This window comes from Poecilia formosa, unplaced genomic scaffold (genome assembly GCF_000485575.1).
Source record: "Poecilia formosa unplaced genomic scaffold, Poecilia_formosa-5.1.2 Scaffold21, whole genome shotgun sequence".
In the NCBI taxonomy this organism is placed as follows: domain Eukaryota; kingdom Metazoa; phylum Chordata; class Actinopteri; order Cyprinodontiformes; family Poeciliidae; genus Poecilia; species Poecilia formosa.
Genome location: NW_006799960.1, coordinates 3,379,580 through 3,398,816, shown reverse-complemented (window position 1 = coordinate 3,398,816; position 19,237 = coordinate 3,379,580). Strand labels below are relative to the sequence as shown.

At 40.6% G+C, this 19,237-nt stretch overlaps 2 protein-coding genes across 2 annotated transcripts; both read right to left on the bottom strand.

Annotated features, from left to right (window-relative positions):
• Positions 1 to 2,450: 2,450 nt before the first annotated feature.
• fabp4a (fatty acid binding protein 4a) lies at positions 2,451 to 3,926 on the bottom strand. The gene is made up of 4 exons (XM_007547764.2): positions 3,662 to 3,926; positions 3,386 to 3,561; positions 3,153 to 3,254; positions 2,451 to 2,691 (listed from the first exon to the last, which is right to left on the bottom strand). Exons 1-4 carry the CDS (start codon positions 3,909 to 3,911, stop codon positions 2,641 to 2,643), a joined length of 579 nt encoding a protein of 192 aa, XP_007547826.1. The 5' UTR covers positions 3,912 to 3,926; the 3' UTR covers positions 2,451 to 2,640.
• Positions 3,927 to 4,404: 478 nt separating this feature from the next.
• LOC103135150 (39S ribosomal protein L53, mitochondrial-like) lies at positions 4,405 to 7,374 on the bottom strand. The gene is made up of 3 exons (XM_007547763.2): positions 7,235 to 7,374; positions 6,440 to 6,552; positions 4,405 to 4,804 (listed from the first exon to the last, which is right to left on the bottom strand). The coding sequence occupies exons 1-3, from the start codon at positions 7,327 to 7,329 to the stop codon at positions 4,698 to 4,700; spliced, it is 315 nt and encodes a 104-aa protein (XP_007547825.1). The 5' UTR covers positions 7,330 to 7,374; the 3' UTR covers positions 4,405 to 4,697.
• Between the last annotated feature and the right edge of the window lie 11,863 nt (positions 7,375 to 19,237).

Genomic DNA, 19,237 nt, shown 5'->3' with positions numbered 1-19,237 from the left:
TGCACTACTGCATGTTTAAAACTAGCAGGGACCACACCTGAGGACAGACTGCTATTTATAATTGCAAGAACAGGCTGCCCTATACTAGATAAAATATCTTTAAAAAGTCATGTCCATCCTCCATCCTCCTATCAGCTATGAGAAGCTTTTCTGCCCCATCTGAAGAAAAGCATCGCCAGAGCATGAATTCGCCTCCACCGTGCTTCCCAGTCAGGATGGATGTAGAATATTTTTTTCCTCAACAAATTTTGTTTTACATAAAAGTCAAAAGACTTTGGCTTCATCTGGGGAAAGCTTTCATTTCTCATCCTTCGTCTTTCATTTCGGCAAATGCCCTGTGTTGTGTTGCTCGATTCGTGCGCTTTAATTGAGACCGAACGTCTTAAAACGCTGTCCGCCTCCAGCAGATCAGGAAAAGCCGTGTCAACTGCGGTGGAAGATGTCTGGGAAAAATAGACCTGGAGGTGGAGATCCGCCCTGTTCCCTGCAGTTGTCCAAACAAAGACACGGGGACGCCTTGTTGACTTTCAAGCAGTGCACCTGTAAGTCAATACATAGCAGATGTGCCTTTCGGCTTTCGGATTGTGCACACAGCATACTCTTACCTCATGAGCAGCAATCAAGTGAAGATAAAAGCAGAGGATAAAAGATCACGATCCATTATTCTTGTGCCTTTGGAGGTAATATTAGTTAAAGGAGTTACCATCTTAAACTGGTCCGCCGGGGAGGTAAACAAACTGCTCAATCAGTTTTCTGGCATGTAAAACAAAGGACATGCAGAACATACGGCTGCTTTTTAGTTTGAATGCAGCTGGTCAGTGTGAGGGTTAGTAGAGTTGTAGAGTAATTATGGGACGGCACCATCAAAGAAACATGAGTAATCATGTCAGGCTGGGGGAAAGTAACTATGAAAAGAGATTCAATCACTGCAGTGCATGATATAGTCAGTTTGCTGTTAGCTGGCTTCAGGGTTTACCAATGAAATGTTTTTTTTTTTTCACATTCTTTCACGTGAATCTTGTGTTATTTCCAACAAAGACAAATTTGAATTCAGCTTGTTTGGGTTTTGTTTGTCCAGATTCTACTGTTTAACTGTATGTAGTATTTGTGAATCATTACAGAAGAGGAGCTAAATTAAAAACAGAGCTTCTTGTTGCATCGCTAACCATGGAGGAAGTTAGAAAAGTCCCTTGGAGTGAGCAATGGTAATGTCAGATTTATATATCAAAAAATGGTTAGATAAAAAAAATATATATTCATCTAATGGATTTCCTGTCGATTTTTCATTTCAAATCTCCTTAACTAGAGTTTTGAAATACACATTTTCTGCTGTAGGGAAAGACAATTTTGCATAAAATTAAGTTTTGTTAATTATATTGATGAATCCTTTTAGACTGTATTTTTAAATGGATAAAGAGATAGCAGTTTTCTGCCCCAGCTTTGCTCAGGGTTCTTTTTTTTACTCCAGTTTCATTTTAAGACATAGAAAATGCATCTCGAGTTAGACTGCTATGTGCATTATGTGCGTATCTAGAAATACGTTTTAAGAGACCATTTTTATTTCTCAATTTCTAGACCTATTTGGATAAGTTAAAGTATTTGCTGTGAAGTGAAGGTGTTTTGATGTATACATTCATTGATCCAGAGACAATTGTGTATTCTCAAAATAAAAAAAAACTTCTCATCCTTAAATGACCAAACCATTTCCCTCTCTCCTCAATGATAAAATTCATTTAACAGAAAATTCTAATACCAGAAAATTGCAACAGAGTTAATGAATTTGTATCATTGTGAACCAAGGAAAGGTCAACCTGAAGTAAAATGTTTTGAGGCGTGGAAAACAGGGATTTAGTAAACCACCTTCAGCACATTGACCTTTGCCAACAGTCCATTACATTCCTGTTCACTTGGCCTCTTCCCCACAAGGTCAAACATTGCATGTCCTCCACAGCTGCCAGTCTATTGTCCAAAATGAGTGCTGGCCCACAGGTCCAGGTTCAGCTGTTTTAATCGTCAGGTTCAATCTGTTCCATCGGCTTGCCTTTCCTGTCATGGGAAAGTGGTTGTCGCCACTTGCAAACAAGGGAGAGGAGGCATACCCAGAATGCTCTTGTGCAACACAGCTGCCAGTAAATGAGCAATGGGAAATGTTCAGCATCCAAAAAAAAAAAAAAATTCCCCTACACACACTTCTAAAAAGAGCTCACATTCCTTTGCATCCAAGCAGGATGGCTCAAAGTTTTGACCTTTAAAGGACCAATGGAGGAAAAAAAAAATCTATTAAGTTTCATAAACCTTCAGCATGGGGAAACACTTGCTTAGGACTCAAATCCAGCTCATTAGATGAATCCAGAAGCCAGCAGAGAACTTGTATTCAAACATTCCCCAGTATTTGAGCATCTCAGAACGAGACCTTGATTAAGACTTGATGACAAAAAGAGTCGGACATCTGACAAATTCTCAAGCTTTTATTCACAAAATCCACCCCAAGAGTTTCAAACAAAAACCCAAGAAGGCATCAAGATGAGGGCAACAAGATACAAAAAGCGGACTTTGGCAACAATTGTACAGAGAGCAGGAACATGCCATTTCAGTTTGGGAGCATGCTCATTGAACTGAGCCGGTCATCCAGGATCAACGTCACTCCTTCACGTACGTCCTCACAGCCACAACATCTCCCATTATGCATTTCTGAGGAGAGAACACAGACAGGTCATCTGGAGCAAGTCTTTAGAAAGTTATGCAGAAGGTGATGGAGGAGGAGAGCGAGGGGGGAAAAACAAGATTTAGTGTGAATTTCTATTACTATGCTCATGTTGTGTGGCAAAATTGAATTTCAGCATTTTAAGGGGGAAAACAAATGCTTGTTAAAATTCAGCTTTTCCACAATATTATGACTAGGCGAGTCAAACCTGCCCTTGATATCCATGGAAACGGAAATTAAAGCAACATTACAAGATTCAGTTTTCTGCTTTGATAGCGTGACTCAAGACTTCGAAAAAGAATCCAAGAATATATTTTAAAAAAGCAATCGTATCTTACAACTTCAGTCGTTTGACATCATTTCTCTGCAACATGCACAGTTTAAGTATTAAGGCGGGTCTTCATCGGCTTTAAAAAAATAAAATAAAATAAAATAAAAATACACTCACCGCCACGAGTTTGCCATCAGAGATCTCCCTCTCGATGTTCGTTTCTTTGCCATCCCAACTCTGTTTCTGAATAAGCTTGCCGTTGTCCAGACTAACCACACTCTGCAGGGCGGAGAAGAGGGGAGAGGGACACACTGTTAAACTCCAGCATTGGGAGGACTGGACGACAAAGCTGCAAGTTGTGACTCCTTCCGAATCCAAATGTTGAAGTCGTCAAGACCCAACAAACTAACCCTCGTCTTCCGGTCATCAGCAGTCGTCTCGTCGAAAGGCTCGTTAAGCTTGAACTTGACCTCGGTGGTTTTGAAGGCGCTCTGAGACTTCATACAGATCAGCCCCTGATCATCCACGCTCATCACGAAGTTGGGCTTGGTTCGGTTCCCCACCTGCCGGGTGGCAAACCCCACACCTGCAGCACGGAAGGAAACGTTTGAATAAAATGTCGGAGAAAATTCAGCGACGTGAGTATTGATAAAGGACCTGTTTTGCCTAATTTAATAAGGGCTCACCCAGTGCCTTCATGTAGTCGTCAAAGTTCTCGCTGGAAATCATCTTCCATGTTCCCACAAACTGGTCAACCATTGTCGCAGTCTTTGGTGTGATTATCCTCCACAACAAATCGTAACTTTCTCTTGACCAGTATGATGAACTGGCCAGGCAGTGGGTGCTTTTAAAGGGCCAGCTCGCTTTTTTTTTTTTTCCCCGTAAACGCAAGTGAAGCCAATCGCATCCCTCTATGTCACAACACAAGTCAGACATTTAAATACTTTAAGTCCCGCCTCCGATAATCCGAACCTTTTACTTGCAATGCTGTCTATTAAATCTGACTATTTTCTTTTGTTTGTCTTATGTTTGAATCCATCTCAGAAGGATCTGAATGTACAATAAAAAATAAAAATCTGAATGAATTCGACAGTGCAAGAATGTAATGGTACAGGAGAGAGAGAGAGAGAGAGAGAGAGCGCTTAGTGGGGAAGTAAAGTCACCACCAGGGAAAATGTCATTCAGGTTTGCTTATTTGTACAACGCAATCTGATTGATCCAGAGTATTAGCTGATAACTGTGAGGTAAAGGACAAACATACAAACAAATCGATCAATGGATGGACAGCCGGATGGATGAAATGACAAATGGATGAACAGGCATTCATGCAAATGAATGGCAAATACATTAAAAGTCTATTGAAAATGGTTAACTTGATATTATATACGTGTCTAATATATGATAGCTGTGTTAATTTCACTTGGACTGCTTTTTTGTTGCTAAATTTCATAAAAGTCCAGCTGTGTCTAACAAAATATTAGATTTGACTGACTCTGTACTGATTAATGCCAGCTTTATTGCTCGAAACGATTTTAACCGACTGGTTCGTCGCTCACAAAACAAAGTACATCTGAGGTACACAGTTAAAACAAAATTCACAATGAGTGTAAAGCAATTCTACCGTAACTTACAAAAGGAGTCGCATTTAGCTAAACACATTGTTTTATTGTACATTTCCAAGATTGCACACGCGTATAAATACAAACAAATTCAAACAGGCGGTCATTTCTTGCTCTGCGGGTCCTTGTCTTTGCAGCGGGACTGAAACGCGCTCAGCATCTCGCGGCAAGTCAACCTTTCCCCCTTCATCACCAGCCTCTCTCCGTCCACTGTGGTGACAAACAACAACAACAAAAAAAAAACAGAAGACACAATGAGATGACTCGGAGGAGGCGGCACTGTGTAAGGAGTGAAACACAGGGGAAGTTAACTCTGAGCAAATGTCAAGCACCACAAAAGAGACTCTGCTGACCAACGCCAAATATTTGTGTGCAGAAACGTGCCGTAGCTCACGCTAACCAAACCACCAGGAACTAATTGAGGCATGAAGTGTTTGTTACTGACGGCAGATTATAAGTCTCCTCAGAAACTTGGATCTATTCTGAATTTTTAATACGAGGGGTTTGGACGCGGATGCAGTCATGTGAGAAAAAAAAAAAATCACAATACCCTGCAACAGTCTGTCTGATTTTTCTGACATCCATTGGATACTTAATATCAATTCAGGTGCATACAGACGAGAAAAACTGAACAAAAGAGCTTTCAGTAAAATGTAACGAGAGCACAATTTCTCGTGAGAAATAAATTAGGACATCGTTTGTACAATTACAAACGTATGTTTGTAACGTCGGCTACAATTACAAACGGGCGTAAATCTGCCGCTCCGCATTACGCACGAAGGCCGTTTAAAACCGGCAGTCCGAGGAAGTTCTCACGGAAAGCAGGCTGAAAGGCTGTTGAAAAGAAGTCTCTAAAAACGATAAAATGTCGTCGCAAAACATAGAACAGAGTCTTAATGCTGCTGTTACATTAAGAGAGAAGAAGAGTTCACTTTTCCAGGGAGGTGAGCAAAGATGAAACATTTGCTTTTTACCATGAAGGACAAACTGAAGTTTACCAGACAGAGACCAGGACTTCAAAAATATTGTTAAACTTTCCTCAGACTTTCACTTTCAACCAAAGTGGGTAGGGATTCACTAGCTGTTAGGGATTGGGATGTCCTAATAACTTTTTTACTAGCTAAGAAAAATGTTGTTTGTTGATTTTATAATAATGAGGACAATGTTTTTTTTTTGGTTTTTTTTGGTGGTTTATAAGAGCTTTGTTTACGGGATAAAATAAAGAGATCAGACATCAATATGTGAGCCTTTCCAAATTTAGCTTCTCTGCATTGGTTGCCCATGAAATAGATGAAATAACTCTAATTCTTCTTCTTAAATATAATATTTTATTGCTCCATGTGTTCCCAAGAGGCCAGATTGCTTTCAGCTCTTCCTGTTAAAGGGGAGAGATTCCTCTCCACTGTCACCACATGCTTGCTCAGGACAAAGCAATGCTGCAAACTCAAGATCAATGCGTCGGGTTGGACTTCATCATGTAGATAACTTTATTCCAAATGGCATTAAATGATCAGTTTTAACTGCATTCTATGATTGGGTTGTCTTGGAATAAACTGGACTGATTTGAACTTAACTAAATTCTGTATTACTGAATATAAATTGTCTTTGTCTTGTTGTGCGCTAGTGCTACAACCATCTGAACTGGGCAGTCCAAACTGTTAATAAAGTTTATTAACATGTCTATGTATACTTAGATAATATAATCATAACTTATTAGACTCTGAATTTATTATGATGTTCCTTCTGTTGAGCAGTAGAACATTGCCTAACAGATCAGAACCCATTGATATTCAACCGGTACTCATTGGAAAAAACAGCAAAGCTGCACATGGCCCGATTTCTTACCATACGTTATGTCGATTACTGGTTCCGACTTGTCGTGTTTCACCACAGAAATCACCTCACAGTTCATGTTGGTGGAGCGGGCCTTCGCTGAACCCACCAGAGCCAGAAACTCTCTGAAAAGACAAGCAGGCATCGGGGTCTTTGAGTCCTCCACATCTGGTGCATTAAACCTCATCAGTATGTTAGTTGATAAATGAAGTCAATCCTTTAAATGACAGAGACATGCTGCGCTGACACTGGTTCAACACTGGCCTCAATTTTAAAACAAAAAACTATTATAAACATAAGAGGGGGAATAATCATTCATTATAAAATCTGAATGTTTCATACTGACTATTTCCTCTGAGCCTTATAGGAGTGGTTTCAGGGAAAACCATCAGATATTAGGAGACCTTTTGTTACTATTAAAGAAAATTGAATGTGTAAAAACTAGACAAGAAAGCTAGACTTACTTATTACAGCTATTGAAAGGACAAACTATCTTTGAGAAGTCACTTCATGTCTTGAATTTTACAACTGAGAAATACGTAATTTTGCTTTCGAGCTCTTGACTGTGAACTGCCAGCGATATGCAGGTGCATTAAACAAATAAAATTAATTTTAAAAAAAGGGTCAAATTAATAAAAAGGGCAGCTTCAGCTTTTTGACCCTTTAGAACAGAGAGAGGCAAATCCTGGTTCTTGATGGCTGGTCTTCGACTATTTTCTCACAAACAACAACCCTGCCATTATTACACAAAATTTACAAAACAACGGCATTGTAGCACAACAGTAACGCTGAGCGAAGGTTTCTCACCTTGTTGAGCGGACATTGGACTCGAACGGACAGAACTGGATGGTTATTTTCTTCACAGCTTTCAATAACACGGTACTTTTACTGGTGGCCGCCATGTTTTCTGGAATGGTGACCTCTTACCTCGACAGGAAGTGAAGCGTCTAGTTGAAACCACTAGAGGGCGGCAGAGGATGGGGAATATTCCAAAGTGAATATTTCCGACTTTGGGTCTATAAATATGGTACAATACAATACAATACAATACGATGCAATACAATAAAATATAACTTTTTTAAAGTATAACTGCTGACTAATTTGTGTCCTATCTCCTTCTCAGGTATGATGCTATTTTTGTCTCGTAGTTTATTTTTTCTTGCACATTATAACACATATATTCACTCATGCACACTATGCACCACTGATTTCACTCTCTACCACACACGAAATTTTGATTTATAAGTTAATTTGAATTAAATAAATCAATCCCAAAAGACTGGCAGCAGGACCTGACTCAGTATTACTAGTTTGTGGCTGAAATATCTTACAGAGTTTTGCAAAGTAGTTCAACTTCAAGTTTGTTTGATTTTATTTTTTACTTATTTCAGCTCATCTATTTTGATTGCACAAATCCAAATTCAATAAAGACAAATGTGGTTTATATCACTGATGATACTGATGATTTCAGTAGGACATAATTTTGTCTTCCACATACAATCAATTTTAATCCAACTGCATATTTACAGTTCAGTTCTTAAAGACTTTTCTCAACTCTATTATAACTCACAATTTGAAAAGTAGACACTGACAGTGCATTTATTCATCCCTGAGACAACCAGCCAACTAGCAGCTTCTTACTTAAAATCCAAGCAGAAACTTAGAGCAGACTATGCTTTTGCTGTTGCTGCTCCAATTGATGCATATGCAACAAGCACTAATGGAATACATACCCAGTTCAATTTAGAAAAAAATTCACTTAGTCTTAAAGAGAGAATTATAACCCAGAATGAAGGAGTGGCCAATGAGCTGCAGAGCTCATAGCAGAACAAAAAAATGTGGAAGTATTTTTTTTTTCTTCAAACTGTTTTCTTCTTCCATACTTAACCAGACCTATGATTTTTTTTTTAAACTGATTTTGCATCCAGACTTTTCCATATTGCATTTGAGCTCTTTGTTGATTTTTTTTTTCCAGTATTATTTGGGCAAAATGTTGATTTAAAATACAAAATGATACTGATGGAAAAAGCAGAGTTTCGTCCCTGGTTATACGCCAAAACCCATTAAAGGAAAGCCCAGAGGCAAACCGAGTGTGGCTCTTTGCTGCTATCATCTCCGTTTGGCAGAACCGAATCACATTAGAGGGCAAAACGAGCAACAGAGAGAGGGGGCAGGGGGGCCCGTCAGGAACTGAGTCAATAAAGGAGGTGCTGCTCTCCAAACATTCAGACATAGAGACACATCTCATAATCAAAAAGACGAGAACGAAGCACTGCCTGCAAACAGATAAAAAATAAAAAAAAGACACACTAATCGGTTCCTTGCATGTTTGGATTTGCAATGTTGGCCTTTTGTTTTCTTTTTCGTCACATGACTACAGTAAATGTAATCTCAAACTCGTGTATGACCTAAGAATGACTCTTCGGTGATCATATCTTTTGATTTCTCATAAATGATCTCGTTTGATGATGGATGACCCAACTTGTCTGCCCATTTAACATTGTTCACCATTGCATTCTCACTTCCTGAAACTCTCCTGGCTGTTTGGGGGATATTTATAGGTCCTCTTGTTTTTCAGGGCGTACGAAGAGCAAACGTGTTATTCTCAGCTGAGCACAGCCCAGCCTTACTCAATTTGTCCTCGACTTCAACACGCCTCGAGTCTCTTTCCTGAGCGGCCAGCAGTCCGAGCTGGCCTCTGACAGCCGGGGTACTCTAAATTTAGACGTGAGGCTACTGAAAGGCAGAAGCATTTCCTCTACACACCCCACATGCACCACACACACACACACACACAAACAGCAAGCTGTTGTAGGAAATGTACTCTTTGCGCAGGCAGTAAGAAAGTGGGGGAGAGGCTGCTGAGAAACAATGAATGCACAAGGGAATGTTTGACCTGAAAGGAAAACAACTTATTGTCTTGGTGTAGAATTTCATCCATCGCGGTCTCAGTCTGAGCTTAAAGATTTGCTTTTAATGGAAGCAAATGCATCAAACAGTTTTCTTCGTGTGCGTGTCACTGATATTCCTGGGAGTTATTGCAAAAAAAAATAAAATAAAATAAAAAGGTTACAACACTCCCTCTCTGTCATACCGCAAAGCACGTCAGCTTTTCCTAGTCATTATTCCCTCTTCAGGTTAAATCAGGAATGCATCTGCACTGTAGACATTAATAGTCTGAACCCAGGTGTTTCACGTAGAAATACCACAACCAGAATAAGTGCTAACCCCCGGGGAGCTCTGCTGTAATGTTGCTGTGCTGCGTTTATTGTATTCATCACTCAAGTGTCTGCTTCTTTTGAATCACGAGGGATTTTCTGCAAGTATGCATCCACAAAAAAACCCCCCAAAAAAACTAAATTACATGTAATCTTTGTAATCTCCTTCTCTCTAACCCTTTGTAATGTAATTTCACGTGGACCTCATTGATCATGGAACGTATAAATCGTTCCATAAAGATACCGAAAAGCTACCAGGTTCCCGGAGGCAACCTCTCATGTATAAGTGATTAAAATAAAATCTGCAGAAATCCCTCCAGGTATGCTGTTTTCACAAAAAAAAAAAAAAAAAAAGGCAAACAAAATGTTGTCATAACTCATTTGGAGAAACTAGTCGTTAAAGACTCAACTTTTAATGAACTGTGATGCTGTGAGAGGCTAACTGTCTGAAAAAAAAAAAAAAAAAAACCACGAAGAAAAGTTTATGCAACTCAGCTAATGCTGGCTAATCAGGTTCAGGTTCAGGTTTACTTGAGTCCCAAAAGGGTAAATAATGTTACAGCAAGTAAAAACTAAAAACAACAACAACAACAACAACATAAAAACCAAAAAAACAATCAAAGTACTAAAAATGAGGGACAATACAGTGTGCCCAAACAACATCAGCAGCAGTCCAGACAAGATAGGGACAATACCAATAGTGCATATTGTTGTCAGCCAACAATTACTACCAACACCATTAACATATGTGCAAAAAACAAAATAGAAATCAGGGAATCTACCAACCAATCAGACACAATTCCTCCTGGCTTGTCCTGCATTAAAAAGTGAAATTGCTGTAAGGATGAAGGAGTGCTTACCTTTTATTCTTCACAGATAAAAGTTTGAGACAGAGGTCAGAAGGTTGAAATGTGTACAATAAACATCTACGCAAATCGGTGCTTTTTAAAAAGTATTCCTTATCACATTTTGCCATGCTGCAACCATAAGGCTTCGTGTTTCTATTTGGGATTTTAGATAAAAGACAAAGACAAAGTGGTGCAAAAATGATGCATGGCTTTGAAAACTTTTTCAAAACTTTAAATCTGAATAGGGATTCAGCCCTATTTACTATGACACCAGTTACCTTCAGTAGTTTTCTAATTAGCAAATAGTTTCATACTTTCAGAGTTACATCGTTTCTATGAATCTGTTCTGTGAAGGGTAAGCAGCGTCAAGACGACCAAGGAAAGCAGCAGACAGTTTGCGAAGAACTTTGAGACAGAGTTAAGTAGCAAAGCAAGATCTCAACTTTTAACACAAAGTACAATCACTGTTCAACACGGGGCCATCCAAGTGAGCTGACAACTGAGCAATCACCTGAGCAGGCCAAGGGAAGTATTTATCAGAGAAACAGCCAAGAGCAGGGCCAGGGAAGCTGGCCAAAGTCGAAGGGAAGATGGATGGAGCTAAATACAGGGCAATCCTGGAAGAAAACCAGCTCAGAGGTTGCAAAACGCTTGAGGAAGGAGGTTCACCTTTCAGCAGGGCAAAGACGTTAAACATACAGTAAGAGCTACAGTGCAATAGATCAAAGCAGTTTCAAATGCTGCAATGTCCCAGTCAAAGTCCTGACTTGACACCAAAAGAACACGTGGCGAGATAAACAAAAAGATAAGTCAAGATGATCCTCATCCAATCTGACTTAGCTTGAAATCTTTTTGCAAAGCTAAAAGTCGCTAACTTTAGATCTGTAAAGCTTGTAGAGTCGTAGCCCAAATAAACCTTCAATTTGAGCAAAAAGTGGTCAAGGTTAGGGTATTAACTCAAACATGAATGGAGATACATGTCATACTCTAGTAGATTTTTATCTGTAACACAATTGAAACCATACAGTGGTTTTCTTCCACTGTGCAGCTCTGCACAGCAATGTTTATTTATGCAGGGCACTGAAGTCATACTTTGTTCTAGCTATTTATAAAAACCATCACTGTTTCAAAATGCAACCAAAATAAAAATCTGGGCAGATCTCCTCACATACACCATAACAGTTCATAAACCACAGAAGAAAACTGTGAAAACACACAAAAATACCCTCACTAATCAATTCAAAACTTTGAAGAGCTGACAGTTTTTTTTTTTTTAACATACTATTTTGTTTAACCAGAACTTCAGTATATTTACCCTTACAAAACCTAAGTACAAAAACAACGGTTTTTAATATGTAGCATTGTTTAATGTGCTGTGCTTGGTTAAATAAATCCGATGAGAACTGAATCAAATTGGATTGGGACTGGGAGGCAAAAACCCAACTAAAATTCATAGGAAAATTTGTCTGAGCGCCGCATCGACGCTACTACATTTCCCATGACTCTTTGCGCGGCAGCTTTTCGCCGCTCCTCCTCCCACCGGCGTTCCCGGCTACAGCCTCTACAGCTGGCGGAGCGACCGCCGCACAGCGCGGCAGGCTGGACTGAACTGAGAAGCACCGCGTCTCTATCGTCCTCCTGAAATGCGCTCGGGCTGCGCAACGAGACACATCTCTACCTGTGGCCTCCACAAACACAGAAACCCCGCTTCTGTTCCTCTGCTCCTCCGAACGTAGCGCCAGGGGGGCGGGAGGCTTTTGGACCAGCAGCTTACTGAAGGAACCCGGCTACTTTGGACTCAGGCAGCCGCTGAACGCTCCTCGCTCCTCTCCAAATCTTCGCATGTGAGTGTGTAAAAGTTGTAATTTGTAAAAAGGTCGGGGAGTGGAGGGTTTTTCTATATTCGTGAGGGTTTCTGGAAAAGTTGAGCTTGCGGACAGAGAGGGAGGGGAGCGGCGCGGTGAAGCGACTGCGGCAGCCTCGGTGGTCGCACTGAAAGCAGAATTAAGAGAAATGGTGAGAGGAGAAACTTGTTGCCAATCTGTGCATACATTTTAGTGTTCACACACAGCGCCAGGCATCTGTATGAGACTTGTTTATTTTTCAGATGTCAGACGTGCTGCTGCTAATGATGAACTTCTTTTATGGTTTTAACTCGTCATTTAAGGTCATGCCAGCTGTGTTGGGCTCATTTTGCAGAACAAACATGGGAAGCTGTCACATTTCTAATTTAATCCTCTGTAGGGTAGGCGCTTGCTTAAAGATGCAAATCAACTTCCGTCATTCTTTTCGACGTTGTCTAGTTACAGCTTTGCACAACACTGATGTGTGCGAGTACTTGTACATTTTGCATCATTTCCTCTGCAGATAAAACTATTCCATTATGTAATAAAACTTTCAAATAATATCAAAATCCCGCCCTAGAATTTCATTTTCATGGCCAGCCATTTGACAGTTTGTAACTTCAAATCATAAATCAAAAGTCATTTTGATATTATCAAACTTTCAACAACCAAACACCTTTTTAGCGGTTGTCAACTTTTAACAGTCAATTGATTTGTAATAGTTTACCCAAAAGGAGCTCTTTCATATCCAGATTGTGTTCTTAACATTAAAACAATGAAAGAGAGAGAGAGAGAGAGAACAAAAATCCTTCCTTGAAACAAATCAACTAGCTTACATTGTTTCTCCTAGTAAAACATTATAGGTAAATCCTGTAAGTCAGATATAAAATATTAACCTCGGTTTAATGAGTTCAGTCAAATCATGTGATTCTGGTGCATCTGAATAAATTAGTTCCTTCAAAAAAATATTTGCAACATTAATTGCAGTTCATTTGTGTTAATACTTATTATTATAGTTACAGGTAATAAAATCAAAATGCAATTTCTTAGACAATTGTACTATTGGACAAGAATATTGTGGGTCTACTGAAAAATATGTCCACGTGTTGTACAGTGCTTAGTCCTTGGCGGGGCTCCTTTTGCCTGATTTTCTGCTTCAGTGCAGTGCAATCAGCCTTTCATTCCGGTGAGGTGTTCAAGAAGCCCGGGTTGCTTAAAAAAAACAGTGTTCATGTCTTGCTTCGTTGGGTTTGCCGTTTCTCATCTTCCTCTTTACAACACCACCATAGATTTGATCAGGACAGCATGGTGACATATCAATCACAGTGATACCAGGGATTAAAGAAGACATTGGTACTTTTTGGCAGCATTGGACCAGGTGCATGCTGTAAATAAAATCAGCATCTCGAGAAAAGCTTTCTTCCTTTCTGCCTTTCTTTCTTTGTTTGTTTCTGTCTTTTGTTCAAGAGGAACAACAAATGTTTCGTGCATAAATCCATTGATTGGTCGTTTGTAATATTCTAACATTTTTAGGATTTAGTTAAATGCTAAGTAAGTCACCTAAAACTGACAATAACCGTTAAAACACATCACTCTTAAAGTTAAATTGTAATTAAATGTCAGAGAACTACCAGATTATTTAGTTGCTTTTAGAAAATTCTTCCTCTCTTTAGATGAATCCAAAAGGGTTTTCTCCATGCAAAGTTTCTCATTTCAAATGGCTGTTGTTTTTTTTGTTTTTTTTTTAAAGATGAAGTAGTGAATAAAATGAACCAATGCACAAGCAGCATCCGTAGAGTCGCTGATAGTAAGATGTGTCTTTATAAGCCAAGTTTTATAAACATCCTAATTCGCTCACGATGACACGAGTGACCTCTTTTCCTCCACCTGATGTTGAAGCCGTCATGCATGCCTGCACGGCCAAACACACCTCACTGTACTGCATCCTGTACGGTATGCAGATGAGAAACGCACTCGATTCTGCAACAGATCCACCCTTCTGCTCACCTGCCAAATAAATCCCCCTCTTTTTCACACTCTGGCGGTTCTCATTTATCTTATTCACACACGCTGACACGCACACATAGACACGCAAACAGAGCCAACAGAAGACCCCCCCCCTCCACCCCTCCTTCAGCTCCCGTTGATGCGCGCCGTTGTTGAATACGCTGGCAGATACCCCGCAGCAGTCTGGCTGTCACACAAGTTGACATTCACTTCAGCAAACACAATTTGCACTTTGTTTTAGCTTCCCTTTGCATTCACAGCACTTCCTTGTGTGATATGCTAAACATTAATGACTTCTCCTCTTTCTGGGGACATCTTTTGATAAAAACATGGTAAATGAATAACAATCTCCCTCCGGAAGCGGGTTAGATCATTGTCTTTACATAAATGTACAAACCGCAGATGGACAGCGGCAACAAAACGCCTTTCGGTGTTTAAAACCCAGATTGAAGTCGAAGGACTTAGATGAAAACATCTCAAGAGGCTCAATCCTGTATTATTGTGCTACTACGTGTGCATTGTACAGAAGTGGCAGGGAGGCTTTTGCAGCTTGAAACACACACATGTCAGAAGGGTCAGCGTGGGGAAATCTGCACATCGCTAAATCCCCGTCACCCTGTAAGCAACTGACTGCGTGGCGGTGAACGGCAAATGCTTGGTGACAGTTTTAACTCTCCGGTATTCATAGCGGACTGCTAATCCGGGAATTTGGATGGCGATCAGGGTGGGTGTTTGCAGCTGCTGTACAAAAGGCGGGAGATAAGTTAGAAGCAAATGAGGACGAGGGTGGGCTACTAAACTGTGTTTGCTACATTGAAACGAACACCCAGGTTAAAAGTCCTGCTGTTAGATTAAATCTTATTGATGGATAATCATACAGTACAAATAGGGGAAGACGATAAATCGATTGTAATGATTATTTGAAGATTTAATTTCGTAGAAAATCTGGATTTTTTTTTTTTTTGTCACCAATGGACTCCTTGGGTTTCCGTAGTTCAGCGTGTTGTCTGCCTGTCTTCTGAATTTATGTCAACTCACAGAAGGAATGTTAGAATGTTTTGTCATTTCTTTTTGCGTAAACAATATTAAATTATGTAAATGTTTGTATGTTTAGCCTTAAAAAAAAACAAAAAAAAAACCTGCTATGTGTTCTCAAAGTGTTTTCTCATGTAACATCCACGTACATTTCTGTGCTCATTAAAATGTTTCTGCTGGATCTGGAGCGTCCTGTTCTGAAAAAGAATAAATTGTAATCGCTCCGTCTCCGACTGCTTGGCGGGCGGCGCTTCATCACTGGCTGTCGAGATGTCGTTTAGCAGACTCCACACATTTCACAGTCACTTAGGCTTTAACAAGCAGGAACACCATCCCCATCATCTGAAGGCAAACAGTGGAGCCGTGGCCCCAGATTTTACAATTACGCCGCGCGCCCTGTTTGACACTCCTGTCCGCTGGAGGCGCGTACACCTGGGGGAATTAAAGCGAAGATTGAGTCTGGAGGAGGGCGTGTTGCTCTGACTAGCAATGAGCGTTTGTTAAATGGCCAGTTTCCTGTGCGCTGAGCAGAATTCAATCATCAAAACACAAAAGAAAACCACAGTAAATGGTCTGGGATAGAATAAACTGGGGAGGTAATTATTTTTTCTTCTTAGTAAGCATTTCCTGGAGGTTTTATTTATTTATTTATTTTGGTCAACAGATTCATCCTCTCTCCTCATGCAAGCAAGTTCCACTGAAACTACACGAAATAAATAGGAAACCTCTAAGTTAGTGTTATTACTCTTGACACTTCATGAAATGTGGCCTATTTAAAGTGTGTGTGTGTGNCTCCACCTGATGTTGAAGCCGTCATGCATGCCTGCACGGCCAAACACACCTCACTGTACTGCATCCTGTACGGTATGCAGATGAGAAACGCACTCGATTCTGCAACAGATCCACCCTTCTGCTCACCTGCCAAATAAATCCCCCTCTTTTTCACACTCTGGCGGTTCTCATTTATCTTATTCACACACGCTGACACGCACACATAGACACGCAAACAGAGCCAACAGAAGACCCCCCCCCTCCACCCCTCCTTCAGCTCCCGTTGATGCGCGCCGTTGTTGAATACGCTGGCAGATACCCCGCAGCAGTCTGGCTGTCACACAAGTTGACATTCACTTCAGCAAACACAATTTGCACTTTGTTTTAGCTTCCCTTTGCATTCACAGCACTTCCTTGTGTGATATGCTAAACATTAATGACTTCTCCTCTTTCTGGGGACATCTTTTGATAAAAACATGGTAAATGAATAACAATTTCCCCCCGGAAGCGGGTTAGATCATTGTCTTTACATAAATGTACAAACCGCAGATGGACAGCGGCAACAAAACGCCTTTCGGTGTTTAAAACCCAGATTGAAGTCGAAGGACTTAGATGAAAACATCTCAAGAGGCTCAATCCTGTATTATTGTGCTACTACGTGTGCATTGTACAGAAGTGGCAGGGAGGCTTTTGCAGCTTAAAACACACACATGTCAGAAGGGTCAGCGTGGGGAAATCTGCACATCGCTAAATCCCCGTCACCCTGTAAGCAACTGACTGCGTGGCGGTGAACGGCAAATGCTTGGTGACAGTTTTAACTCTCCGGTATTCATAGCGGACTGCTAATCCGGGAATTTGGATGGCGATCAGGGTGGGTGTTTGCAGCTGCTGTACAAAAGGCGGGAGATAAGTTAGAAGCAAATGAGGACGAGGGTGGGCTGCTAAACTGTGTTTGTTACATTGAAACGAACACCCAGGTTAAAAGTCCTGCTGTTAGATTAATACAATACAAATAGGGGGAAGACGATAAATCGATTGTAATGATTATTTGAAGATTTAATTTCGTAGAAAATCTGGATTTTTTTTTTTTGTTCTTCTTTTTGTCACCAATGGACTCCTTGGGTTTCCGTAGTTCGGCGTGTTGTCGGCCTGTCTTCTGAATTTATGTCAACTCACAGAAGGAATATTAGAAAATATGTTCAAAAAATGGCTTTTATTTCAATGTTTTGTCATTTCTTTTTGCGTAAACAATATTAAATTATGTAAATGTTTGTATGTTTAGCCTTAAAAAAAAAAAAAAACCTGCTATGTGTTTTCAAAGTGTTTTCTCATGTAACATCCACGTACATTTCTGTGCTCATTAAAATGTTTCTGCTGGATCTGGAGCGTCCTGTTCTGAAAAAGAATAAATTGTAATCGCTCCGTCTCCGACTGCTTGGCGGGCGGCGCTTCATCACTGGCTGTCGAGATGTCGTTTAGCAGACTCCACACATTTCACAGTCACTTAGGCTTTAACAAGCAGGAACACCATCCCCATCATCTGAAGGCAAACAGTGGAGCCGTGGCCCCAGATTTTACAATTACGCCGCGCGCCCTGTTTGACACTCCTGTCCGCTGGAGGCGCGTACACCTGGGGGAATTAAAGCGAAGATTGAGTCTGGAGGAGGGCGTGTTGCTCTGACTAGCAATGAGCGTTTGTTAAATGGCCAGTTTCCTGTGCGCTGAGCAGAATTCAATCATCAAAACACAAAAGAAAACCACAGTAAATGGTCTGGGATAGAATAAACTGGGGAGGTAATTATTTTTTCTTCTTAGTAAGCATTTCCTGGAGGTTTTATTTATTTATTTATTTTGGTCAACAGATTCATCCTCTCTCCTCATGCAAGCAAGTTCCACTGAAACTACACGAAATAAATAGGAAACCTCTAAGTTAGTGTTATTACTCTTGACACTTAATGAAATGTGGCCTATTTAAAGTGTGTGTGTGTGTGTGATGGGTAAGAGAGCAAAACATTTGCAGTTAGAGACACTTGTGAAGCTTGTGGTTGCTTAGCGCGGAGCACACTGTGGGTTGACGTATCACTCCCTGCTGAAGACGTAGCCGTTGGTGCTGGTGGGTTGATCTCAGAGAAGGTTTTTGCTGGCCATTTGCTTTGCTTATCGCGGCGCTAAAGCAACATAACGAGTAAAGCTGCAGCTGCTCTGCTGGGACAAAACTTTCACTTTATCTAGAATAACATTCTTATCACTTTGAGTAGAACGAAATGCAACATTACTGTAAATCTATGAGCTCTTTGTTGAAATTTGCTGTGTGTGTGTGTGTGTGTGCGTTGATGAGTTGCTTCCCTGCTCTGAGGTCCTCCTTGGAGACACAGACTTCCCTGCTACCGGCAGAATCACACGTTAGGGGAGTTATTTGTTGTGGCGTAATGAGGTTGAGCTGTGGTGGCTTTCTGGTTGCCGTAGAACCAAATGGTTCTCTGTTGAGAGCAACTATGTTTGACTCTGGTACCAAAACCTGATGGAGTGAAGGAATCTAATCTGCTGGCATTATCGGTGATCCAATCCAGCATTTGCCTAATATGGTCCCAAAAATAAAAGCCAGATATCCATTGATAAAGTCTGTTTTATTCTATTGATGCAACTAGTTTATCCACATAAACAAAAAAAAAAGAGAGTTTGTAGTCAGAGTTGGTCATAATTAGTTGGGTTTTTTTTTTTATCTTGAAACTCAGAAATTCAGACTTATTAGTGCAGAATGAAATGAATGAAACATTGTGTGGAACTCAACAGTAAGAGCCAGTGTTGTGTTCAAGACCACCTAACCCGAGACCAAGACAAGACCAAGACCAGAGTGTATCGAGACCGAGACAAGACCAAGACTTTTGGGGTCCGAGACCAAGTCAAGACCAAGACCGAGGGGAGTCGAGACCGTGTCAAGACCAAGACCAGAGTGTATCGAGACCGAGACAAGACCAAGACTTTTGGGGTCCGAGACCAAGTCAAGACCAAGACCGAGGGGAGTCGAGACCGTGTCAAGACCAAGACCAGAGTGTATCGAGACCGAGACAAGACCAAGACTTTTGG